The sequence below is a fragment of the Orussus abietinus genome, unplaced genomic scaffold (genome assembly GCF_000612105.2).
Source record: "Orussus abietinus isolate OABI.00-Male unplaced genomic scaffold, Oabi_2.0 scaffold636, whole genome shotgun sequence".
NCBI lineage: Eukaryota > Metazoa > Arthropoda > Insecta > Hymenoptera > Orussidae > Orussus > Orussus abietinus.
The window spans coordinates 6,733-34,219 of record NW_019394777.1 but is presented as its reverse complement, the minus strand read 5'-3'; the positions used below and the strand labels follow the sequence as shown (position 1 = coordinate 34,219).

General features: G+C 42.4%; 1 protein-coding gene across 2 annotated transcripts in view; it reads left to right on the top strand.

The window, feature by feature from the left end:
- LOC105699944 overlaps positions 1-26,949 on the top strand; it is a 30,464-nt gene extending 3,515 nt beyond the window's left edge. Inside the window, exons 2-13 of one of the 2 annotated variants that reach the window (XM_023433267.1) lie at positions 5,834-5,944; positions 12,110-12,340; positions 12,442-12,596; positions 12,988-15,854; positions 15,969-16,254; positions 16,346-16,558; positions 16,637-16,963; positions 17,034-17,438; positions 17,504-17,732; positions 18,919-19,324; positions 19,424-19,958; positions 20,708-26,949. In XM_023433267.1, the coding sequence (XP_023289035.1) occupies positions 5,834-5,944; positions 12,110-12,340; positions 12,442-12,596; positions 12,988-15,854; positions 15,969-16,254; positions 16,346-16,558; positions 16,637-16,963; positions 17,034-17,438; positions 17,504-17,732; positions 18,919-19,324; positions 19,424-19,958; positions 20,708-20,920 (5,978 nt within the window). In that variant the 3' untranslated portion in view covers positions 20,921-26,949. Of the gene's footprint in view, positions 1-5,833; positions 5,945-12,109; positions 12,341-12,441; positions 12,597-12,984; positions 15,855-15,968; positions 16,255-16,345; positions 16,559-16,636; positions 16,964-17,033; positions 17,439-17,503; positions 17,733-18,918; positions 19,325-19,423; positions 19,959-20,707 lie in introns of both variants that reach the window. The other variant, XM_023433266.1, reaches the window with a different exon arrangement.
- Positions 26,950-27,487: the final 538 nt, after the last annotated feature.

Below are 27,487 nucleotides of genomic sequence, written 5' to 3'. Positions count from 1 at the left end.
ATGTGGTTATATATATATATATATCGTGGATACGTGGATCTCGACGCCTATCCTATATATAAGGGCAACCACGTTGAGAGACAAAAACTTGGGACGCTCTTTTCCTCTCTCTTTCCCTCGGATTTTGCGAAACAATTGCGCGGCGCAATATGGCGACAGGCTAGCTACGGTAAAAAAAATTCCCATGTAAATTTACATACCTGATCATTGGGTATTTTGAGGCCACAATTAATAACAGTAAAATTACATTGTCTGGGTTATATCACATTTAGCATCTAAATTTCTACAAAGAATGTGTTGTAGGCGTACATTTGATATGTAAACATGAAGTGTAATATGACATGCAAAATGTATAAATTGACTAGGTAACCTGTTGATTCACGTACATGATAAAGGTCTTACATGCGACGAGAAAAATTACAATGTAGTGTTATATTTAATTAAAGTAAAAATGCACTAATTCAGTAAATATACAACTGTACGTGTATTTATACATTTTCGGATTTGCAATTTTTCTATTTTAGGTTATTTTTTATGTAAAACTTCAGTTATGCAGGGTGTACAAATGTATGTAAATGTTCATAGAAATTTTGCAATTCATATAGTGCTTAACGTATTAACCGCGTTATAGGGCTATTATTTTCATATAAGGCTACTATTTTCATATAATGCGGTTCTTTGAACAACGCGTCGAATAACATAACACGTTATGCGAGAAAAATTTCCGTAATGCGGGATTTCCTATAACGCGATTTCATATAGTGCGTAACGTATTAACCGCGTTATACGGGACTATTGGAGCGTGTAAACGAAAGAATCGGCGGTCCAAACTTTGACAAATAGTTCTAACGAAATTTACTAAATTTTTTCTATTTAGATATTTTTATTGTAGATTTTTTTATGATGAAAACGACATCACTTCTTTCCTGGGGGGCGAAGCGCCCCAGATTGCTAAATTTTCACCATACATCCCTTCGAAATTCGACTCGCATATCTCTAAAACTACGACAGATACAACAAAATACATATAAGCAGTATTGTAGAAAATTGAATTCCCTACAAAAAAGGTTGTACGTTGTTCACTCGTATCTTACATATTTCTTTGAAAAAATTGACATAATCGTTGTGTCAATAGATATTTTTAACTAAATCCATTATATCTAAAAAACTATTCAAGATACGATGAAAATGTATATTAACTTTCTTCTAGGGAATCACATTTTTTATCAAAAAGGTTATGTGGAATTTTATTGTATCTCGCACAGTATTCGAGATATTAAAAAAAATTAAAATATCCAAAATCAAAGAAAATAATTAATATCTCCCAAACTAATTGAGATATCAACTTTTCCTCTTAGATGATGTTTGTTCATATCATACGCAACCATAACCAACTGTCAAATTTTGGCGCCACGGAAACCTTAGTATCCCCCAATAACATAACACATTACGCGTGTTATGCGATAAGAATTCCTGTACAGCGCGATTTCCTATACGTGATTTCATATAGCCCGTAACGTATTAACCGCGTTATACCAGACTACTGTTTTCATATAACACGTTTCTCTGAACAACGCGTCGAACAACGTAACACATTAGGCGCGTTATGTGAGAAGAATTCCCGTAAAGCACGATTTCCTATAACATGAATTCATATAGCCCGTAATGTATTAACCGCATTATACCGGACTACTGTTTTCATATAATGCGTTTTTTTTTTAACAACGCGTCGAATACCATAACACATTATGCGCGTTATGCGAGGAAAATTCCTGTACAGCACGATTTTCCATAACGCGATTTTATATAGCGCGTAACGTATTAACCGCGTTATACGAGAGACTGTTTTCATATAACGCATTTCTTTGAACAACGCGTCGAATAACATAAAATATTATGCGCGTTTTGTGAGAAAAATTTCCGAACAGCACGATTTCCTATAATGCGATTTCATATAGCGCGTAACGTATTAACTGCGTTATACGAAAGTCTACTGTATATCAAAGTGATCGGATGTTCGAATTTCAAATATCCCACGTCTACGTTAGATATCCGTAGAAAGGTTGTTTACCATCAAAACTCTATGTAAGATCTGCTACGATACTCGATGTAATCGACCAAAAGCTATCGACCACGGAATTTTGTCATATCGAACAAATATTCTCCATATAACAACCATATTCCATGGTTAAACCAATAAAAACTTTATCGATTCAACCAAGTACTTTTCTGCTTGTAGATTTTCGGGACAGTTGTGGTCGCTTCAAATGATTCATTTCTCTTTTTTTTTTTTTTCGATGAAATTTACGATCACGAATCCAAAACGATTCCAACTTTACGATTCCAAAAAAGGACCACGTCGAGGAAAATATTTGGCCGCGTCGGTAAAAGTTCTGTCAATACAACCATACAATATGGTTATTATGTGGACAGTCAAATATTTTGCCGGCCCGACAAAGTCCTTTGGTTAATAACTTTTGGTGGACCCCATAGAACATTGTGGCAGATCTCTCCGAACGGTAAATCAATTTGGAAAATTTAACCAAAATATTAGGCTCATGCCCCAGAGTATTATCAAAAAGTGACAAATTATGTGGACAGTCAAATATTTTGCCGGCCCGACAAAGTCCTTTGGTTAATAACTTTTGGTGGACCCCATAGAACATTGTGGCAGATCTCTCTGAACGTTAAAGCAATTTGGAAAATTTAACCAAAATATTAGTCTCATCCTTCAGAATATTATGAAAAAGTGACAAATTATGTGGACAGTCAAATATTTTGTCGACCCGACAAAGTCCTTTGGTTAATAACTTTTGGTGAACCCCATAGAACATCGTGGCAGATCTCTGCGAACGTTAAAGCAATTTGGAAAATTTAACCAAAATATTCGGCTCATCCTCCAGAATATTATCAAAAAGTGACAAATTATGTGGACAGTCAAATATTTTGCCGACCCGACAAAGTCCTTTGGTTAATAACTTTTGGTGGACCCCATAGAACATTGTGGCAGATCTCTGCGAACGTTAAAGTAATTTGGAAAATTTCATCAAAATATTAGGCACATCCCCCAAAATATTATCAAAAAGTGACAAGTTTATCAAAAACGAGTCAGTCGATCTCGCAAGCTAGTTTAGCGGAGCTAACAAAAATTATGTCCACTCGAAAACCTCTTTTGAAATAAACCAACCGCAATCAAACGATTTCGTTGAATGAATCAGGTCTTTTTTAGAGGGTAGTTACGTCCCGGTCAGATCAGAGAGGCTTCTAAATCGGTTTCTAAACGACGAGCGAATTCTCGAAATACCTTTCGGGCGAAATCGATGACGGGCCTCCGGAAACGCCGGTGAAATTACAATCGATGCAGCCGGCGCTCGAATTAGTACAATTACGCCGATCGAAAATACTGCCCCGGCCCGGGAGGGGCTCGTTTCGGGTGACCGAGTGACATTTTGTCGACCCGGCTCTCGAAATGAATTTCCATACGTCCGACTCAACCCATTTTCGCCCATTTTCGCGTGGTTTCGATCGTTCGCGCGAGCCCGCGAGAACGATTGCGCGTCGCGTTAGCAGCCTTTATGCCGAGGAGTTATTTCCGTGAAAACGGTCTTTCGAGGTCGTCTCAAAGATACGCAAGGAGCAATGGGACGAGGTCGAGTATTTTAAGGTGAAGTGAAACCCCCTTCAAATCAGTCGATTCGAATACAACACTTTTTTTTAAGGGTATTAGACCAAACTGTCCACAACTTTGACACATCACTCCTGATCATCTAAGAATTGTCCTGACACGTTCAAAATTTGGATTTTTGAAAAGAATTTTTAACTCAGCCCAGACCAGAACCAAAATGTCGTCGAGCTCTCATATTTCGATCAATATACAATTATCAAAGGCTCTGATATGAGAATCGGAAGGGTCAGGACAATTTTACGCCATATTACAACACTCTGGTAGTGGATAAACTCGCATTGAACGGAATAAAGGCAAAAAAGTGTTGTATGCACTTCTATCCTAAAAGGATGGGAATACGAGGTATCGGAGTGAAAATTTAATTGACCTGGAAATCACAGATGGCGCAGGGGGTACCACTGCAGTCAATTAGGGCCCCAGAAAGCATGAATCCAGAGGATTTCTGGACTTTTACTTTGATTTCTTTATGATTATTGTACGAAAACGACAGGGGGAGTACGCCATTTGGTACAATACCCAATATAATTCGATATAGCTGTCAATATAAAAACGAACGTCGGCTACGTAGGCATTTAGAAAAATCTTCTTTATCGACTTTGATCAAGTTAATCGACGTGTTTCACTTCACCTTAAGGTGATATGAAAGAGTCAGCCTATGTATATCTGAGAAGTTAAATCGTTGGGGAAAGTATTCTTCGAATTGGGGGTACCGATTCGTTTCAAATTTTACCACGGGGATGTGGGGGCGCTAAGGTAGATCCTTAAACTCAGGAAATTTAATTTCTTCATTAAAGATTTATTTATTGGTCATGGACTAGAACCAACATGGCGTGGTCAGGGCACGTATTCGATGTTTTACGCTTCTTGGAGGCTCAGAGTCGAAAATGGAAGAGATTCAGGATCTAGCTCGAACAATTTAAAATACCGTAGAAATGGAATATTACCGAGTCAGATGGGAAAATATGGAAAATACTTTCACCAACGATTGTAAGAGAATGCTGGCTTGTCTCGGGGATATCGCGGGTTTTTAGAGCAGAAATTTAGTTGCAGCTAAACGTCACAGATGGCGACGTTGGTCATAAACCGTCGTTAGAATAATGAATTCACGGGATCTCGACAGTTTTACGTCGATCTTTTCGTCATTACTTTATCAAAATGACATATGGAACGCTTCGGTTCGTATAATTCTCAACGTGGACAGTAAAAGACCTGAACATAAATATAATTGTCGGGAACGGGACGCACCAGCTTATGTTCCCCCTTGAGTATTCAAAATGACGTTACCATCAAAAAGGTATAGATGAATTTTAAATTATCGACCTCGATTAAATTTCTCAGCGCCTTTCAAATCATCTTACCTCGTTAAACTCGAGTGAAGCATGTATTCGAGTCAACTCGAGTCATTGTTATTGTAACTCGAGTTAATGGGACAATCAAATGCGAGCTACGAAGAGAAGGGCGAGAGCGAGTTACGGAGGGAAAAGAGAGACCGGGTTCCTTATTCCGAGATACCCATCGCGCTTTATTTGTTTTCTCGAGTAATCGGTATTTGGATCGTTTTACTCGCCAACTCGCCATAAATTCATTTCGTCGCGTCGAATGTTTGCGGCACCGAGTTATCGACTCGAGTCCAAACTCGAGTCGGCAGTGCTTTCAAATTCGAGGAACTCGAGTCGATGAAGTACTCTACTCTTTGTATCGAGTCGACTCGAGTCGCCGTTAATCGAGTCACTTAACTTGCCAACTCGCCATAAACTCATTTCGTCGTGTCGAATGTACGCGGCACCGAGTTATCGAGTCGAGTCGAAACTCGAGTCGGCAATGCTTTCAAATTCGAGGAACTCGAGTCGATGAAGTACTCTTCTCTTTGTATCGAGTCGACTCGAGTCGCCGTTAATGGAGTCGTTTTACTGGCCATAAATTCATTTCGTCGCGTCGAATGTACGCAGCACCTAGTTATCGACTCGAGTCCAAACTCGAGTCGGCAATGCTTTGGACTTCGAGTAACTCGCGTTGCTAAAGTATTCGACTCGTCGCACCGATATACGCGAGCCTCGACCCGTTCTCGAGGTTTTCGTTATCGGTCGAGACAGCGGAATAGCGTGTCAAATTTGCGAATCCACGATTTACGCCTCCTCTTCTTTCCAGCCATGCCCATGGAGCCCGTAGGGTTCCCCCAGATGGGAGTCGGACTTCAGGGTGGACTTCAGCTCGTCAGGGATCCTTCAACTGGACACCTTCTCCTGATACACGCGGCTGGTATGTTGGAAACCCTATAAAAAAAAAAAGAAAAAAAAACGGGGAGGATAGGGGAGATTTCACTGATCTATAAGTATACTAACAGGATAGCTGATATCCTACAAAATGGCGGGACGTTTTGAAGCGATCAGAGCCCTCTGATCATGGGCACAGAAATTAATATCGTAGTATTTGCGCGTCCAAACAATGCGTCATTCTACTGCAGATAGGATAAGAGGGGTCAAATTAATTTACTGGACAATAATAATTGCTATTTTTATTAAAATACTTACGAGAGAAAAAGGTAACCGGTTTGTTTTAGTCGAAGCTTTCTTACAATCTGTCCTACAAACCATTTTACCCGTAAATTTTGTCTCTTCTGTCCTTTATACCTTAAACGTTTACCTTCGCGAACTAATAATTCAACATTTGTCGTTGCCGCGATTGACAGTTTAAAACTTTTGCACATGCGCACCTGTTACTTATTTAGTATCACTGCCCATATGTGGTGGCGCTGGGGTGTCTTGAATTCGTCGAAGTCCTCTCCGTATAGAACAAATAGGCATCAGTTATCATTGCTGCGATTGACGATTCATAATTTTTGCGCATGCGCACCTCTTACTTATTTAGTATCACTGCCCATATGTGGTGGCGCTAGGGTGCCTCGAAGTCGTTGAAGTCTTCTCCGTATAGAATAAATAGGTATCAACCATCATTGCTGCGATTGACAGATTGACGGTTCATAATTTTTGCGCATGCGCATCTCTTACTTATTTAGTATCACTGCCCATATGTGGTGGTGCTGGGGGGTTTTGAATTCGTCGAAGTCCTCTCCGTATAGAACAAATAGGTATCAGCCATCATTGCTGCGATTGACAGATTGACGGTTCATAATTTTTGCGCATGCGCATCTCTTACTTATTTAGTATCACTGCCCATATGTGGTGGTGCTGGGGGGTTTTGAATTCGTCGAAGTCCTCTCCGTATAGAACAAATAGGTATCAGCTATCATTACCCCGATTGACAGATTGACAATTCAAAACGTTTGCACATGCGCACCTGTTACTTATTTAGTATCACTGCCCATATGTGGTGGCGCTGGGGTGTTTTGAATTCGTCGAATTTGTTTAAAAAATCTATCTTTCGAAAGTGTCAGGATAATTCCTAAGTGCTGCCGAATCACGTGTCAAAGTTTCAAACGGTTCTATCCAATACCCTTAAGAAAAAGTGTCTTATTCGAATCGACTGATTTAAGGGAGGTTTCACTTCACCTTAAAGTTGCTTGGTCTAGGGACAAAATCAGCGACAGGAGCGAGGCGGATTTTCTACGAGGACCATCATGCGATCCGAGCTAGTCCCGGGGCTTTTTTTTTTTTCTTAACGCACAAATGTTGGGTCCACTCAAGGGCCCGAAGTTACCAGTCATGCATCTTGCTTCCCCCCGGGGTCCCGTGTGTTTTTTGCCCTCGTAATTTCGTCATTTTCGTGCGGGACCCCATTTATTATCGCATTTATGGCTGCCGTATAACTGGCCGCTACGCTCTGCCCCTTCGGCTCGCTCTTTGCGTCTCTCTTCCTCGCCCAGGGCGAAGGATGCGGGCGTCTCTCTCTCGCCCGCGCGTTATGGCCGGCCTGGCCCTAGGCCGACGATAACTCCTCCGTGTACAGAGTGCTTCCAAAATAATTATCCTGCGGGGTAAGCAGGATGATTAAAAACTCGACGGGCCGATTCCTTAAGTCCTCGTCTACCTTGCTCTTAAACGTTACCTTAATCACCGTTACCTCGCGATACTAATTCGAAATTAATCCACGTCAAGTGCAGGGGAATTTCTCCCAGTCACTAATGGACTCTACGAACCCATGGAAACGGAAATTCCGCCGGAATTGTAAATATTTGGAGTGCTGCCCGTTTCGTACGGAGCCATAGAGCACACAATTATTGGACACGTCAGCTCTGACATTTCGTGTTGGACGCATAATTAACGGCAGGTAAACGCCTTTGAAACCCTAGAAATATACACGTTTATCCCCCGCGTTTAGGGATATGTCGGCGTTATAAACGCGAACAATCCTAGTGGAAGCATAAATATCCCTAGAACCTCGAAAGCGATACCTGCCATGAACTGTGTCCGATATGAAGAGATGCTATTACCGACGTGTCCAATAACCGTGTTCTATGCTCTGTGCTCAAATGGGTTTGTGGCTAAGTGGGCCTTTCCCAATACTTGTGTACACGTTTCGACCGATAATCAATTACGACAAGCGCGATATAAGCTAGGGTAATTACGCTTAAAAGGGCTCTCCGAATTTCGTGTAACTTTGATATATTGTAAAGGACGCCGTCCCGAGTATTTTAAGATATATATATTTGTGGCGGTCATACCATATATATATCAGAAGTTCTTCCTTATACACGGGCCTTCGTTAGCCCAGCGGTTACGCTCACCACTCGTACCGCGTAGTATCTCGGATTCGAATCCCGCTCAGGAGAGATTTTTTGGTGTCTAAAGCAGGGTCTGCCTAGAGTTCTAAATCCAGTAAGTTACGTCAGAAACGAAGAGAAATTCCCGGTAATATATCGGTAATTTCTCCAAAGCCTTTTTTATCGAGAAATTATGAGAATTTGAATTTTTCAACAGAGCGAACGAGAGGTTTCGATTAGCTATAGAGAAACATCGTAGAGGGGAATTTCCGTTGTGCGTTCTCCGTAACCAATCAAAACCTCCCATTCGCTTCGTCGCAGAATGAAATATCAGTTCGTTTGAAACAAATGGCATGGAATTTTCTGTGAAGTTGAACATACGTGAATATTTTTAGCTGGAGGTAAATACGACCCTATAATCAATATTTTCTAATAGTAATTATTACTCTTTAGCTTGAACTTAGAAGTTGATTGAAAAAGAAAAGTTATTTAAACGAAGAAACCTAAAGTATAAATAACGAAATTAATGTTCTCTTAAATTCTCAATGTTCCCGGTAACTTACGGTATGTTTCCCAGTTACCTTCTCCAGTTTAATGTTACCGAGAATTTTCGAACTCTAGGTCTGCCTGATAGCCTTACTGATGAGTCCACACAGGCAGACCCGGGACGAAACAACCCAAAAGAGACTATGCGGTACGAGCGGTGAGCGTAACCGTTGGACTATCAAAGGCCCGTGTAGAAGAAAGAACTTCTGATATATATTTGCTATGACCGCCACAGTACTCCCCCGCGAGTACAACGATATGAGGGTCTGCTGGTGGTTGAAAAGTGCGTGCCGTGTACGAGGCTAGTGTATGCCGTTGTATGAGGCTAGGGTGCGTACCTGGCTAGAGTCGTACGCGCGCGCGTGCGTGCGTGTACGTGACTGGTTGCGCGCGCGCGCGCGCGTGTGTATGTGACTGGTTGCATTGATGCGTACGAGGCTAGTTGCCAGAGAGTGGGAGAGAGGCAAGTCGTCTAGAAGTCTGGAGTAGGACGAAAGGTAGGTTTTTTGTGCGTGTGCGTGTTCAATCACGTCGGGGTCAGCACTTTGGGTTTTAGGTGTGGAGGTGGTGTGTACCCATTTGTTGTTGTCGGGTAGAATGACCAGTTCTACGTGCAGCCCTTACGGGTCCTGGGAGAGTCCACCCCAGGGGGCCGCAGGCGTCGCGCGCAACCGCGCCACCTGTGGTCGGCCCTACTCACCGGTTTCCGAGTGCGACGTGATGTCGCCATGTCTCGGATCTGAGAGGATTCGGAGTGTGGTGCTTTACGTCTCATATTTAGACTCCGTGAGACGGCCCTCTCTCCCGGCCCGGGGGGTCCGCGCTTGCGGACCGTTGCCTCATGGAGTTCACCACTCGGTTTTACCATCGGGTGGGGCTCTAACCAAGGCACGCACGTGGGCTGCGGGGCTTTACAGCTCGGCAGCCTCAGTCGTACTACCCTGAAAAGAGTCCAACCACCAAATGACCCGTCGTGGCTCTCCATGACCCCCACCACTTTGGGTTTGTAGGCGGTGGTGTGTACCCATAGTTGTGTGTTTCGTCCCGGGTATGCCTGTGTGGACTCATCGGTAAGACTATCAGGCAGACCCTGCCTTAGACACCGAAAAAATCTCTCCTGAGCGGGATTCGAACCCGAGAGACTACGTGGTATGAGCGGTGAGCGTAACCGCTGGGCTATCGATGGCCCGTGTAGAAGGAGGAACTTCTGATATATATATGCTATGACCGCCACATATTTAACACTAGGTTTACGGGCGTTTTTTATATACCTGTTTCTACGAGCACCCGTCAAATTGACGGGTAAACGAAAACACGCATTTTATTAAAAAAATCGATTTATTTAAATTAAGTCTGTGTTAAACAACCCTAGGCTTTACGTTTAAATGAATTATTAATAAGTAAAAAGTCCTTTTTTAAAAATTATCACGGAAATGATTGGAATGCTCGTCCTCTCATCCTCGGAGTCGGAACTAGAAAGAATGCGCATCCTTTTCTTGCTACGACACCCTTTCAAGAAGTTTTCCTCGTCACTATCCGAAGATCCTTCTATTTCTCCACTTTCAATGCAAACTTTTACTCTCATCTTCGCCTTACACTCCCTGGAACGAAGCAAATATATATGGATTGTTTATGAAATTAGCTAGTCCGTCAATTTGACGGGTTTCGTAGAGATAGGTATACTACATACAGATTTTAATAATTAGAAGGCTTAGGAAAAAATAATTGCGTGTACAAATTCTTTGGATGAAATGATTAATTTACGATACAAAAATGGTTAAAATTAATGCTATGGTTTTTTCGGTATTTCTTTTTGAAGTTTGAATTCCGTTAAATTGACGGGTCCCGTAAACCTAGTGTTAAGGGCCGGACTTGAATATACTCAATCAAAGTTATACGAAAGGTCGGAGAGGAACACCCTTTTATGCATAATTACATAAGTTACTGGATTCAATATTAGTTTAATAAAGAAGGTATTCTTGTTTTTTGAGGCGGCCATGGTAGTTAAATTCGCACGTGAAGTACTGCGAGCGCAACGAAAAGTGAAACACTTATTTTATTTTCTGTTACAGTTATTTCTATATATATATATTCTTTGTGTGTTAGTATCGAGACACTTTTTTTTACAGCCTTATTTTCTACAATAATTTATTGACGTTTAACGTGAAATAGAAATAGAAAAAGAAGTTTTACTTCCAACACCCGTAGCCAGCCGTGTATTTATTTTTGCCTATGTAGCTAAAATGTATAGAATCAATGTATGGCATTTGTTGCGCATTATGGATTGATGCTTTCTTAAGTTTTGAAGACATTAATCCTGGAAGGAATAAGAGTACTCACTTTGAAAGTACACCCGTCCCTCAATTTATGCGAAGTATCCGTTCCACGTGCATTCGTTTTACGCGAATGAAAATCGCATAAAGTCTGTCGGTAGAAAAGAAAAAATATTGTAAATTAAAGCTAGTACATATAAGTTGTAGAAATACATATTTATTTCTGATATCTTAAAAAAAAAAAAGAAAAATGTGCGAGTCGCGGGACACACGATCGAAGTAATACTTCAGCAATTCATTTGCATTACCTAAATGCGGAGCTTCTATTCCCAAATTGAAAGGTCCAGCTTCGCAACTTATCGGGGTTGTTGTCTTTTCACTTTCACTTATATGATTTTCTATTGCATATGTATATACAGGCTGATATATTCACCAATTTATACGAAAAGTCGACAGAAAATCCTACTCGCAAGGAAGGTATCCCAGGTCGATCTTTCCGATTTGATTTCTTTTATAATATGTTATGGTAGACTGAAAACTAAGCGACACGTATTTTTTTGTATCTGCCATTAAACACTTTAAGGGGGTGAAACCATTATTCAAAGTAGAACGTGTCAAGGGGCGATTTGGCAGTTTTACCCACAAGAACATAATATTTTTTAACCAATCCACCTGGAAAAGCTTTCTCATAAAGAGTAATGAAAAACGTGACGCTTTTTCGTTACATCTCATCCTTTCCAGTATTTTACTCTTCAACTGGTCGAGGCTCGGGCGCTGCATTAGAAGTTTTACTAGAAAAAAATAATGACGTTTCAAAACAGGGTAAATTGTGTTATAATTTACCGCGTATAGAAAGTGTGGCGTAAATTGAGGGAGGACTGTACATTTGTTCGAGATTTCGAGCATTCTAGGGGCGCGTCTACAACCGATCGGTAATATTTCCAGAACAAATGCAGCAGGCAGTCGTCTGGCCTAATTACCCGAATCATGGCAGCAATAACGTCGGTCCACCACCGCCTCTTCTGCTGCCTCCGCCACCACCCCCGTCTCTTCAGCTTCTGAGTGACATCGGTGGCGCGAGGCTGGTCCTCACGGAGAACAAACGGAAGCAACAGAGCAGCCTGCCAATCGTCAAGATCGAAGCCGATTGCGGAAGTAGTCCAACCACGATCATCAGTATGTTGAATTCGATTACCCTCCCTGCGTGGATACGATTTGTTGGTCCGAAATTATTATATCCTATTAAAAACACTTACTAGAGTTTATACATTACGCAGCATCTACGGAGTCAACCAAGGCGCTGCAGACCGTCACTTCTGTGACGGGGACTCTGATTCCGGACACGCCGTTAGTAACCACTTTGCATTACTATCCGCATGCACCAGCACTGGTACAAATCAGCCAAGCCGAGCCTGCACACTGTAAAACGCAGGTGAGAATCACGTAAACAGTTATTATTGAACAACCGTTAATGTATTCACAACCTGGTCTTATTTGCTGAGTGTCGGATTGTATCGTTGGATATTTCCTTGAAGCTTATCAGAACATTTGTCATTCTTTTCCTGAGTGGAGATTTTTATCCTGCTTAGAACCTTTAATCGTAGGTGATACTTAGATTACGCAGGTTCAAAGTAGGGGTAAAATTTCGACCGAAGTTGTATCAATGTTCAATGATCAATCAGGAAAATGTGTCGAAACGAGTAGACTATTTATTGACAATTTCAACGCTTGATGCTTCACCTGCAATCTTTCTGGGGAAAAGTCCCGATTGATATTGTTAATAAGGAACTAAAAAATTCCGTTCTCCGTGCCCCTTAAAGCAGCCAAATGCGTTTCTCTCGAAGGCGACATCACCCGTCTCCTGTTTGACCCCTCCACCTGAAGTGACGACGATCCACGCGATCGAGCCTGCCGATTCGATTCCGATCGGAGTCCAGGATGCTTCGAACCAAACGGACGCCCCAGAGACCGACGAAGAACACGGGATAATAGAGCCTTACGTGAAGCAAGAACAAAATCCAAGTCCTTGTCAAATGCAAGGCGCAAGTACACCGAGTTACGACATGGTGTCATCCTCTGACAGGATCTGCAGTGTCAGAATCGGAGGCACCGGGAGTCAACGCGGAAGCATCATCACCAAGGTCGACAAGGCCGAAAATACCGTCGTCAACATGTCCGACCGTTCAAAGCATGGCCCTACTCAATCGCCGATCAAGGATTGCAGGAACTCGGTCGACAGGACGATCGAGCACGTGGTCAATTACTGCCAAGAGGAGCCTGACGAAGACGAAGAAAAGGTCTCGGTCGAACAGGAACAGAGGCCGATCCTTCGAGACGCAAGAATGGGGCCTAAAATCATAGAGATCACCGAAGAGAACTGCGACAGTTTCCACGAGAACTTGGAGTTCTTCACCAGAAGAAGAGACCCCCATGACTACTACTTGGGGAAACCGGAGGATCTCACAAGGTGTTCCGAAGAGAAGTGGTACCGGGATAAAGAGGAGGCCGAGGTGAAGATCACCGAGGAGCCTAAACTAGTGGAGACTCTTGACGGGAATTCAAAGATCACCTCCTTGGAGCCTAATTTCCAGGATGCCGAGAGCAGTGGTCTCGAAACCGGCGGGCTTCATTGCGGTGTCGTGAAATCGGTCACCTCTGCCGGTGTTAGCTCTCTTCCGGGCGCCCCAAATTGCGAGAGTTGCGGGAAAAATCGCGAATCTTGGCCTCCACAGGGCGGGGAAACTCAGATACAGCTGACCGTTAAGTCGTTCGACATGCCTTCCATCGACGAGGAGCACGACGTGGAACAAGTGGTGGTCAAACAAGAGAAGGATGAAATCAGGTTCACGGATTGCGCTTACGCCTCGAAAAGTCCTGCGATTCCAGTGGAAAGACCGAAATGCCTCGAGAGTTTCAAGAGACATTCCGGGGAGAAGTTACATCCCGGGATTGAAAACGTCGTTGAGAAGTTGAAGAAGAAGAACGCCGCGATGCAGGATTCCCACAAGGCTGAGGAAGCGAAGGAGAGATTGGGGAATCCACCCGAGACTTTACTCAGACCCGTTGAGAGTACTCACCGAAGGTTAGAGAATGGCCTGAAGAAACTGATTCTAAGGTCGTGCGAGAATGCCGAGGCCCTTGAGAAGCTGAAGAGCGCAGAGGAGAAATGTCCCGGAGACCAAGTCCCGGATCGGTTCGTCCTCTCCGATAAGTATTCTCAGAGGACAGAGGTCGACCGCAAGTCCCCCGGGATGAATCTCCCTACTCACGAATTCTTCCTCAACAACAACAACGAGAGCAGTAACAATAATATCATCAATAACAATAACAACGAGGAAATGAAGATCCCGAAGCAAGAGAGGATAGGCCAGGATGGTTACTGCGAACTCTTCGAAAAGGAGGAACCGAGCGATCGAAAGTTCGACTCCATGACTCCTATGAAGAGCGTGGACCCTGGATTTGGTAGCGCAGGTCCGGACTCCTCTTCCGTGACTATCTCACCCTCGACAGAAGCCTCGGATTTGTCATCACCAGGCGTGGAGGAGAAGAGACCCAGGTTGACCGGCAAACAGAAACTTTCGGTTGACCTTAGCGGTTTGGAACTCCTATCCAATAGCATAGAACAATTCGAACACCTCAAACCGGAGATTCAGAACGGTTTAACTGCTGATCCGGATAAGTCACCGAACAGATCCAAGGCTTTGGTTCCTTCAGGGGAGAGCAACAATAACGTGGATAGCCCGTTGGGTTTACTTTGTGCCCTCGCCGAGCAGAGGTTCATGGAAGAAGTTGCAGTCGACGTACCGAAGCGAACGACTAATTTGGAGAGTTCGGAAGAGATTTCTCGTGCAGGCAGGCTTCTCCTAAATCTTGGGAAAAGCAGCGTTCTCGGAAGAAGCAGGGTAGAGAAAAGGAAGCACTCCTGCGATGGCTATGAACATTCGAAGAGAGCCTGCGAAGATCGTTTTAAGAGAGCCTCCCTCGAGGAGGAGCCACATTACTTTGAAGACATCAAAAAGAGCAGAAAGGGCGGAGAGATATTGTTTAGGATGAAGGAAAAGACCCGGAGGAACATCGACTTCACCGAGAGCACTGATAAAGTCCCGAGCAATGGAGAGAATCCTGCGAGGAAGGATGGCGAAGAGGGTAGTAAGTATCCTTACGATGAGAGTCACGGGAAGGAGGAAAGTAAAATCACTGTCGATGATGCCGGGTACGAAAGGACTAAGCTGCTCAAGGAGTACAATAAGAAGTACAAGTACTTTCGCGGAGTCAAGAAGCCTTATGGGGAGGTCCAACAGGAATGTGACTTCAGCGATCCGGAAATAGTCGACTTAAGCGGAGAGAGGAAGAAATTTTGCAGTCCTCTCGCAGGAACTTTAGGACCTGAGAATTTTGAAGATAAAGTCCCACCCTTGGAGGATCACCATGAATCTCCCGAATCGCAGCTCCATACTTACGGTAGTATTCGCGGGAAGTTGGAGGCAAAGAAGTTCATCGCGAAGAAAGGTCTTTTGGAGAACGACGGGGATTGGCCGAATATGGACGCCATGGAGTTGGATATGCGAGTCAGGTTGGCCGACATCCAGAGACAGTACAAGGAGAAACAGAAAGAACTGTCCAAATTGACCCCAAAGAAGGAAGAAAAGAAGAGTCCCGGAAGGCCTCGAAAGAAGAGCCACTCTTCTAGGTGAGAATACCGATTACTCGTTCCGTTAACTTCCCTTCCATCGATGTGAATTGTTATCGCCCTGGTTGATGACATTTCGACGAGGTCAATTAATAAATATTTCTTATATTTCAGCTCCGAAAGTGGAATTCTGGCGTCGCCGCCGATGTTGGACTCCGCGAGCTCTCCGTGCAAATCTCCGATAATGGCAATCGATGAGCCTACTCCACCTTTGACGTCGGTACTGGCCATGCCAAGATGTAATGTTAATTTAATAAAATTAGGCGAGCCCCGAAGTCACATCAAGTTGTTGGACAGCATACCAAGCATCCCGATACCGGTGCAACCGGTGGCGTCACCCATTACGGTTCTCCCGGTAAATAAAGTCCAGCAAGAAGAAGAAGAGAAGAACAACGCAAGGGTAAGCTTCACCGTGCCCCTTACGGGAACAGGAACTCGGAACGAATTAGAATCGGCTCGAATCATTTGCATAATCGTAATTTTCTTTTCAGTTGAATTACGAAACGTCCTCGCCAGCGCCAACAATTGCCAGTACGAGTTCTGCATCGAAGAAGCGGAAGGTTGGCAGACCTCGAAAAATAATGTGCAGCTCTGGAAGTACCAGGCACTTTACGGAAACCATCGTGGCAAAGAAGCCGAAGAGCAAAAGCTCTCTTGTAGGGTATCTAATGAATTCGAAAAACAGACACCACCTGCAGAACAAGGTTGGTATAAAACTCTGCCAATAATACCGATCATTTCTGTCTCTTTCGCAATTAATTAACGGTTGAGTTTGATTTCAGTTTGTCAGTAAATCGGGGTACACCCCATTGCCCTTCAAGTCCAGTTTGTCGTGCTCGAAGATCTCGTCGAAGAGTCACAAGGTCTCAAAGCCAAAGACCAAACCGGTGAAACAAACTCCGCTTCACAGTAAAACGGTAATCAGTTCCATAATCGCAGAGAAGGCTAAACTTAGCCAGGATTCAAAACTGGAAAAGCAGACAAGTAAAATCAAGCCGAAGTTGAAAGCGGAGGCCAAGGTCAAGACTTGGGAGGACGAAGAAAGCGGTGACTGGGCCAGCGTTGCGGACAGCACAGTGCCGGAAACAATCCTGCCAGAATCTCCAAAAGTATGATATCCGAGAGTGACTGAAAAGTGTTCTTTTACTAACGAAATTAACGTATTCTCCATTTCTTCAGGAAATTTACGTAGATCCGCCAGAGAAAGAGGAGATCCAGGTGGAAGAGAAGGAAGAAAGGCCCGAGAAGACCAAAAAGAAACGCAAATCTACTTCTTCCTCACCGAAGAGGCACAAGTCCACCGAGAGGGAAGCGAAGGAATCGAAACGACGAAAGTCGTCGGAGTGCAAGGAGTGCGCAAAGGCCGCGAAAGCGGAACGTGCCGAGAGCATCATCAACCGATGCAAATTAACATCTGCACATCTAGCCATCGATCAGCTAAGAGTCTTGACAGCTATGGGTGGTCTTTTCTATGCAGGCAGACTGAGTGCCGTTCAAGCACCGGACGTCTACGCCATTACTTTAGACGGAGAACGAGGCAACAGGCCCCACATTCATTCGAGAGAAGAGATCCTAAGAGACGCCGTAAGTTCAATTACTCTGGGCGCCCTTTAACGTGTAATTGTTAACTTAACTCTAGACCGTTACAGATCGTCGAAGTCTGTCCGAGCTCGACGAAGGAGTTACCACCTGGTACGAGGCTTTGTGCCTATTGGAGCCAGCAATATAGGTGTCTCTATCCGGGAACTTCCGTGGAACCTACGGAGCCAGATCCAGAACTCGATGAGAAGTTCGTCAGCGTAGAGTTCGACGATGGCGATAGTGGCAGAATAGCTCTCGACGACATCAGGTTACTGCAACCGGACTATCCCGTTGTTGGTAAGTTCACTCCGATCCCGGAATCTTACACCACTTGAAACTGTTGAGAAAAGTTGCTTCTTAGGTACATTCATTAAGGTGAAGTGAAACCCCCTTCAAATGAGTCGATTCGGATAGAACATTTTTTTTTAAGGGTATTGGTCCAAACTGTCCGAAACTTTGACACATGACTCGTGATCATCTAAGAATTGTCCTGGCACATTCAAGATTTGGATTTTTGGAAAACATTTTTTAACTTAGCCCAGACCAGAACCAAAATGACGTCGAGCTCTCATATTTCGATCGATATACAATTATCGAAGGCTCTGATATGAGAAACGAAAGGGTCAGGACACTTGTATGACAATTTAGAACACTTTGGTAATCGATAAACTCGCATTTGAACGGGATACAGGCAAAAAAAATGTTTTATGCGCTTCTATGCTACAACGATGGGAATACGAGGTCTCGGAGAGAAAAATTAATTGACCTGGAAATCACAGATGGCGCAGGGGGTCCCTCTCAGTCAATTAGAGCCCCAGAAAGCATGAATCCAGAGGATTTCTGGAGTTTTACTTTGATTTCTTTGTAATTAATGTACGAAAACAACAAGTGGAGTATGCCATTTAGTGCAATACTCAATATAATTCGACATGGCTGTCAATATAAAAACGAACGTCGGTGACATAGATATTTAGAAAAATTTTCTTTATCGACGTCGAACAAGTTCCTCGACGTGTTTCACTTCACCTTAAGGGGTTATATGCAGTTGTCAAAGACGAAATTAAGAATTTTTTTTCATAACTAAAGTGTATTTTTTAATCGAAAACAGAGCGTGATTTCATAGTACAATTATTAAATTTAATATATAATTTTTTTTTGTCAAGATGTATTTAAAAATTGGCGAGGTACAGCAATTCTCCGAAAAGTTTTCTTTTTTGTGGTGACCACAATATCTGAAAAAGTGTTTCACCGATCGACATCAATTGTTTAGGGCTCATTCTACGTATAGAGGACTGCTCAATGAATGAAGGATTTTTGGAAATACCGATTTTTACCAAAATAGCAGTGGTTTTACTGAAAAATCACTTTTTTCGTCTTATAACATTTTCGTTGTGCCTTAATGAAACAGCAAGGTTTCATAGAAAAAAAAAAAAAAAGAATCCTTCTTTCATTCAGAGTGTAATTATATTTCTTTAAATTCCAGAGTACGATCCTAATCCATTATTGTCGTTGGGTAAACGGCGACGACAAGCGTCGATGTCAACGGAAGATAAGAGGTCCTCCACCACGACGCAACTTTCCGTTCCAACATTGAGTTCTTCGTCGACGGTACCTACAACGTCGGTCACTGGAAGTGACGCGAAATCCCCAGAGAAACAAAAAGTCGACGAAATAGATGCAAAGGCACTAGAGGACTATCGCGAAAGGAAGCGAATGAAGAAAAGGAAACGAGATAAGCTGAAAAGACTCCAGGAAGCGCAGGAGGGGAAGAAAAAGCACAGGAGGCACAAGTGCTGCGAGGAACACCGAAAACATAAGCACAGGAAGCACAGGAAACACAAGCACAAGCACGGTCATCATAGCAGCCACAGTGAAACGAGCCATCAAAGGTTAGTCACTTTATTACATTCTGTAGTTTACGAAAAGGAACGCGTACCATCTTTTAAAATTTAAAATAAAATTCTTATGTGCCTTAATTTTCATTTTAGTGGCGGAGAAAGCTGCTCAGGTCAAAAAAGCGAAGAGGAACCCGCTAAAGATATTTCCCTAAAGACTGACGAGGACAAGGAGCCTATCGATGAGAAGTTGGTCGAAAATGAAACGACCGAAGAACCTGTAACCGAACCAGTGCAAGAAGTCGTAACGGAGGAAAAGGTGGAGAAGCCTAAGAAATCAGATAAGAAGGCAAAGTCACGGGAAAGACAGGAGTCCGTGGAAAGTAGAAGTAAAATGGCGGCATTCCTGCCTGCCCGGCAACTCTGGGGCTGGGCTGGGAAAGGTTATAGGAGGCCAGGAGCTAAGGGTAGGGCGAAGAAACAGTTCTTCCGAGCTATCCAAAGGGGAAGCGAAACGATCCAGATCGGAGACAGTGCCGTATTTCTTTCAACGGGTAGACCCGATCGACCTTACATTGGCAGAATCGAATCCATGTGGGAGACTTCAAGTTCTAATATGATCGTTAAGGTCAAGTGGTTCTACCATCCCGAAGAAACTGTGGGCTGTCCGACTAATCTGAAATATCCCGTAAGCATTTAGCAATGACAATGTCATATTAAGGTGAAGTGAAACCCCCCCTCAAATCAGTCGATTTGAATAAGACACTTTTTTTTTTTAAGTATTGAATCGAACCGTCTGAGACTTTGATACATGACTCGTGAGCACTTAGGAATTATCCTGGCACTTTCAACATTTTGATTTTCAACAAATAATGGTTTAACTTAGTCCAAACCAAAACCAACATGGCGTCGAGCTCTCATATTTCGATTGATATACAATTATTGAAGGCTCTAATACGAGGAACGAAGGTGTCAGGACAATTGTACAACAAGTTAGAATACTGGTATTCGAGAAACTCGCATTTGAACGGGATAAAAGCAAAACAAGTGTCTTATGCACTTCTGTGCTAAAACGAAGATAACACGAGGTCTCGGAGAGAAAATGTAGTTGAAACTAGAATCACAGATGGCGCAAGGTGGCCCTCTCCAGTCAATTACTACATCGAAAATCATGAATCCAGAGAATTTCTGGAGTTTTACTTCGATTTCTTTATAATTATTGTACGAAAATGATACATGGATTATGCAACTTAGTACAATATCCAATATAATTCGATACAGTTGTCAATATAAAAACGAACGTCGGCAACGTAGGCATTTAGTGGAACCTTTTTTACCGACTTCGATTAAGTTTCTCGACGTGTTTCACTTCACCTTAAGCGGATTAAATAACGTTGGCTTCTGTATCCGTTTCCAATTCATGAACTCTTGTTGCAGGGTGCTTTATTCGAATCTCCACACATGGACGAGAACGATGTACAGACGATCTCTCATAAGTGCGAGGTTCTTCCATTGGAAGCCTACACCGAGAAATTGGGAAAAGAGCCACACAGATACCTCACTATCTACGACAACAATGACATTTACTATTTGGCTGGGTACTACGACCCTACAACCTACTTACTCACCATGCAACCGGGGGTTGTTTGAGAAAAGCTTATGCTGACGATTAAGTTAACCGGTATAACTTAATCGTGGTCAGCAAAACGTTACGCGAAATTCAATTCTACTGCAGACCGATGAGGCTGCTATCCTGGAGAGAGATGGTCTTCGTGTCAGGTTCCGGATCAAAATGGTCTTGAAGGAGGAGACTGAAATGCTTAGACTACGTCTGCGCAGCAAGTTCAAATGAATTCTATTGAATTTAACTTTCAGCAATACTACGTACCGATGATACCGTGATTGACAGTTACATTGGTACTCCTGGATTTGTAATCTACCGTGACATAACGTTTCGCAGTTTGTCGACCGCCGGTAGGGATCTTTCTTCCAGACTTATTTGGCGCAGTCTTAAAACACGAGATAGGACTAATCTAGCCAGTCCGTTTACGTTTTAAAGTGAGCCATAATTAGTCTTACTTGGGTACTCGTGTAAAATAGTGTCGAGTAACAGTGGAAGCTCGTATAGGGGGTCGTTGCCAAGTAATGTCTCGCTATCTTTCATATTCGGGTAGTGCAGTATTTAATTAAAAGGGCTACAATAATTTAGAGGTAAATGCATGGATGATATTTAAACATCTATACTAGAGTAATTTCATGAACGTAACTTGACTTTAGAGTCCCATGCGTCTCGGTTCACGATGTGTGCTCGTTTTGATATACACAATGGCTTTGGTGTTAACATCGCACCGAGATAAGTGAAATTGAATTACGAGGTTCACCGAGCGTTTTGCCAATCTGTATTAACGTTATGCAATACGTGAGAGAAAGATCGGTATTGGCGGTTAGTACACAAGCGATGTTAGCGATGGCGAATGCGCAATTGGCGCGGACAAAACGTAACAATTTAATGCAGGTATATTGACAATGACAAACATGTTAATTTTTTCCACTCGATAGGCGAAGGTACTTGTCTTGGACCACCTATGTTTAAATTTACTGTAATTGTAGAATGGTTAAACTTTGATGTGGAACCGTGCTCGAATATGGGTCGCACGGTTTGTCGAACTAAGCGCGCAGGTACGGCTAGTTTTGACACTAAACGAGATCAGATCGATGCAATGTACATACATACTTCCAGTAGAGCACAAAAGTCTGCATCATATTTCTGTAATATACCTGAAATAATTTCAACATGCTCAGTTGTGTTTCAGAAATCTTATGTATGTTGGAACTTTATGTGTAAAGCGGCCCTTTGTGCCAGGATTTCGAATGATCGCTCATTTAATTACATTTGATACCATACACTGTATTAAAAGAATAACATTTAACCGCTCAAACATTGTACTTCAAGGAGCCAGTTACGGTGATAACGAGCAGCAATGCAAGATTGTAAGTGTCCAAAACTTGCAAGCGCTACAATGGGTATTTGACTCACTGATTTACTCATTGATTTACCTAACCGGAATATAGTGCAATGTGATAAAACGAGTGATCATTTTATATCCCTGGTTCGTACTCGACGAACGGACATGTTGCAATAGGGTATTTCATGGTATTGAAAATACTAATTAAAATGGATGGTTAAAGTAGACCGCAATCGGTGTAAATAATGTATATAAGAAGTGAGGTCTTGAGTGACAAGTGGATGGCACCGGGGAGATCCCAATGTCCATTCTACGATGAGATTAGTTAGTAAGAATAGAGAGCTGCTCTTCGGATCAAGACGGTATATTTCAGCCGAAGAGTAACTCATTTAAACATCGGTCCTTTTCGATCCATCTTTTAATCTCGAGGATCGTTTCAAGATTCAAACCATAATTCCTGAAAGCATTCGGCATATGCCTAGCGGTTGACATTGTCAAGTGCCGGAAGTTGCGCAGGTCCTGTTTAATGGGTCCTTTTCTTATTTACATGTCCGATTGGAGCATTATGTCGAACCTGGTGCTTCGGGTCATCCGCATTTGATACCGGATTGCTTTGGACACGATAGGAATGCCTGTGCAACCAAGACAAGGCATACCATTTTCTGACAACAGTGTTAAGCTCGAGGGGACGTTCTTGGTGTTCGCCGGTTTTACCCTCAATCCCCCGTAATTATTACGGCAATTATTACCGTCGATCACCGAAAACGTGCCCTCGCTTAGTGCAGTTTCGTGTGATACGAGATATACGGTGCTACGCTAACCTCCTTTCGCCTAGGCGCGTGTTACTGTTTTACGTTGGCATTAAGAGTGAGAGGGATAAAGAGCGAAAGTGAGGGAAAAAAAAGAGTAAGCGTTAAGGAGAATTTATTTAACGCATTATTAAGTTTTAGTTGCGAAGTTAACTGACATCCTTTAACACTCGGCGGGCCGATGAGTCCGCCTCCCTGTGCAAGATACTAGGATTAAGGCATTTTTTATGGAAAAAAAAAATCATTTTTATATCCTATCGAAAGCGCCAAGATCGCAGCCGCGCGGTCCACTTATCCCTGTAATTGATTATGGATTGATTACGCCGTCTCCCTATTCTCTCGCATCTGACACGTTCGAATCATCGACCCTCTCCTCTTCGTTCCAAGTCGAGACCCTTAGGGGCCGTGGAAGGCAAGGAACTTGAAGTTTGTCAGCCCGGGGTATCCTTTCCAGTTTCTTGCTTTATCAGGTCCCTTATTAACCCTTTGCACTCCGAATAAATGGGATATCGATTGCCGATGTCGAGTCACCCTCGACAAGGGAGGGCAAAGGGTTAAGACGAGTCCGATGTTGGAATGGACAGGAGGGAAATAAGTCTAACGAACACAGATTTGATGCTGCGGGGCGAAGTACGACCAAGTACAAAGGTAAAAAAAAAAATAAACAAACAAACAAACAATAATACCGAGGATCTTACGAAGTGTGCGAAAGCGAGAGATAATTAAAGAGAAAAAAAAAAAACAATGTACGCGTGTGGGAAGAAAGCAAGCGAGAGTGGCCTGTGTCGGACAAATGTTTGCGTGCGGGTTAGAGCAGTACTTATAGAATAGTTCTGTAATTTTCTATGTACATAGCGTATGCACACATGTCGGAATAAGCATATTATATACTCGCGTGTACGTGGATATACATATTTCATTACACGATGAGAATATGAATCTCCCCGCGGGGAGAGACAGTGACACGCAAGAAATACGTTTACATTTAAGCCTAAGCACTCACGAGGTGGCACTTAAAGAAAAAAAAAATACATATAGTTAAGTTTCTCCTATATATATATAATATATCATATTTTCGATTCTCGGCCCGAGTGTATAGCTACGCGTAGAAGCACGAACGAGAGAAACGATTCGATCCTACGGCATAGATAGACAAATAGTACACATAGTATTTTTCCATAAAGGTGCACGCGGAGACGTCGTTCTCGTTACGAATTCTATGTACAAGAATCGCAATGTTTCGTGGAGCAATTATTTGTTACATGGGTATTCGTACGTTGGGTTTTTTTTTTATTAGCGCCGCTGAATCGCTCGAGAATTTTGGAGAACGATCCCTGCGTTTTCTTTTTTCTTTTTTTTTTTAACTATCCTCGATGTCCTACAAAGTGGTCTCGCGGTTTAAACGTCGTTTTATTATCGTTTTAACGAACAATTTATTATTTTTTATTTAAGTAACCGTCGAGAAGGGACAATTCTTGCAGGACGTCCCCTGCTCGAAAAGTGTTATTATACCCGAAATATCGAAATATTCAAAGTAATGGGCCGATTTTATGTTCTTTTTGTATGATCGTCGTTTAACCGCGAGGCTTGTATGCATTGTGACAAATGATTGTTCACCACGACCGGGTCGCGAGAGACATGTTTAAGAATCCCTTGCCTTGCGAGCAACTCGAAGAAAGAGGCGTCCCTTCCGAAGGACTTTTTCTTCTCTTCCCGGAAGTGTTTCCCTATTTTCCGAGTCCCTCGCAAAGTGGCCTATGTAGGATAGTTTCGAAGAAACATACTTGCTTGTAGATTTGTACATATGTACCTACGTAGCTGGTTCGAAATGCCGGCTACCTCGAGTGTGTTCCGCACGAGGGCTCTCGAGTCTCCGGCACGTGTCCGACATCAACCCAAATATGTAAGCAGAATTCCCGATCCGGAGGAGGAAATCAAATTTTTACTATACATGTCTTTTTGTTTATCATACGACAAGGCCAATATCCACTCTCGCGAGTCCACGCCTCTTGTTAATGTACATATATATGCATGAGTGTCAGTGCGCGCGGAAAACCTCGAATTTCCCGACAATATTTGCAAGATGTCGGCGCTCCGTTCTATATATATTGCGGGATATACATATATATACATCTATATATACAGATATATAGTGTATATATACATATACGAATAGAAATATGTGCTTCTTTCGAATTTACATGGAATTGAGGCGAGCCTGAAAGGCGGCATACACGAGATAAAAAAACCGAATGCGATGTAGACGAGGAGAATTGCGCGAATGTTGCTCAAAATGAAAGAAAAAGAAAGAAAAAGAGAGATCGGCGAGTTAATCGATGGAAGTATATAAAGTCCTGGTATTGAGGGTCGAGGAGAGAATTGAGGAAATTTTCTACTTTGCGCTCGACGTCGAAGTCCTACAATTTTTCGTATTTATATTCTCTGTATTATAAGAAACGTGTATTTTGTATTCCATGGGATTTTGGAAGATCCGAAACGCTAACGCTTCTGGACATTTCTATATCGTCTTGTAAAGCTCATCTAAAGCTCATCTCTGTTACTTTAGAGGACTTTTTCTTTCCTTATCTTCTGTTCGTATTTTTCATCTCGTTCATATCTCTCTACGAAAGTCGGAATCGAAGATTTGACGGCTGTTTATTGGAATTAAAAGGAGAAAAGGTATACCACGTCTGCTAGTCTAGTTGCAACGTAAGAATATAGTTGTTAAGGTTAAAATTATTGCGATGTGCTGAGTGCAACTGGTGGGCACTATTTAACGTGGTTTCGAAAAATCATTATTATTTTCCACTTGGCTGTTTTTGGTTTCGAATTATTTCGGCCCTGGTTGCACTAGGCACGAGAAATTCCTTCTCGAAGACGGCAGCTTAAAGCTTAACCCTTTGCACCCTGCGCCATCCCATCTAGACTTAAAATGTCACCTAAGAGGGAACAACCGAGTGCAAAGGGTTAAAAAGGAACTTCGAAGGTTGCCTTAAGTGGGCGAATTAACGAGGAGAAATGATTTAAAAACGCGCCAGATGAAAAGAGATCCGAGGGAAGGAAGGAAAACAAAGAAAAAGGAAAAAGAAAAATGCGAAATTTAGCGTTAGCCGCGCGAATATATTTTACGACACGAGGACGAGAGGACGAATGAATGGGAAAAAAGTATGCCGGAGAGATCTGAGGAACAAGAAGAGGATATTTTATTCTAGAGATTCGAAATTATTATATTTTATTAAACGAGACGAGATATAGGCGACTTAAGTAGCTAAGGTTTAAGGCGGAGTAAGAGAGCAAACGGTGCAAAATTATTAGGAAAACCAAGATTAATGTGCGACTGTTCGAACCTAAAAGTCTGAGAGCAAATATGAGAGATACAAGAGAGAGAGAGAGAGAAAAAAAAGTAATACAGAAATAGCTGATTCTTTTTTTTTATATTTTCCTATGCAACAATTTTGTATCCGGACGTGAACGTAGGCGCATTTGGAGCATTCGACGCTGTTCCCTTTCGAAAGAATCGATTTACTCGGGATGGATTTAAAGAGGCCGGTTCAAAATGGTATTTTGTTGGTACCACTTACACGTGATAAACAATCGTTTATTCCGAAATACTGAGGCCTATGTACGAGGCGGGTTATACATTCATCGGAGTCGTTGAATTAAATTTCATTCAACTGAATTTCTACTTTCGAATTATTGATTTAAGGTGTTATGAAAGGGTCATTTTGTACACCAAAACGTCAACGAAAATTTATTATATAAAAATGTGAAAATATTTATAAAGCTTTTCTCCAAGCTGGGTGCACCGAACCATTTAAAACTTCAGTACGTGATTATGAATACTCTAGGGAAGAACGCAACGCTCGTGAAATTTCATTAAAAAAAAAAATTTTTTGTTATTTAGCCTAGACTAAAACCAAAATCACATTTTCTTTTTTTTGTGAATAATTATATTTCACAAGTATCGCGTTCTTCCGTAGGGCCTCCATAATCATGGGTAAAAGTGTAAAATTATTCGGTGCGCTCAGTTTGGAGAGGTTTTATAAATATTTTTCCATTATGTATATATGCAGGGTGTTTCCTAAACATGCGGCAAAAATTCAAGGGGTGATTCCTGAGGTATTTTTATGAAGAAAAGTTCATATAAACATTTGTCGAAAAATGCTTTCTAAGGTAGCTACGCCGTTTCAAATGGGGCACCCTGAAGACGGTTTTCCCTCAATATTATCGAAACCGTCCATATTGAAATTATGAAATTTGGTATACCGCATAAACTTATAACGCTGAATCAGAATCGGAGCTCGGAATGTCAAAATTTTAATCAGAAGCGTCCCATACCGAAGGGGTTAAGGGGAAAAATAACCCCATTTTTTAATGGACATTTGTTTATTTACATTTTGATTTTAGAACATGATACCTGAAGGATTTTTACGTAAAAAAGA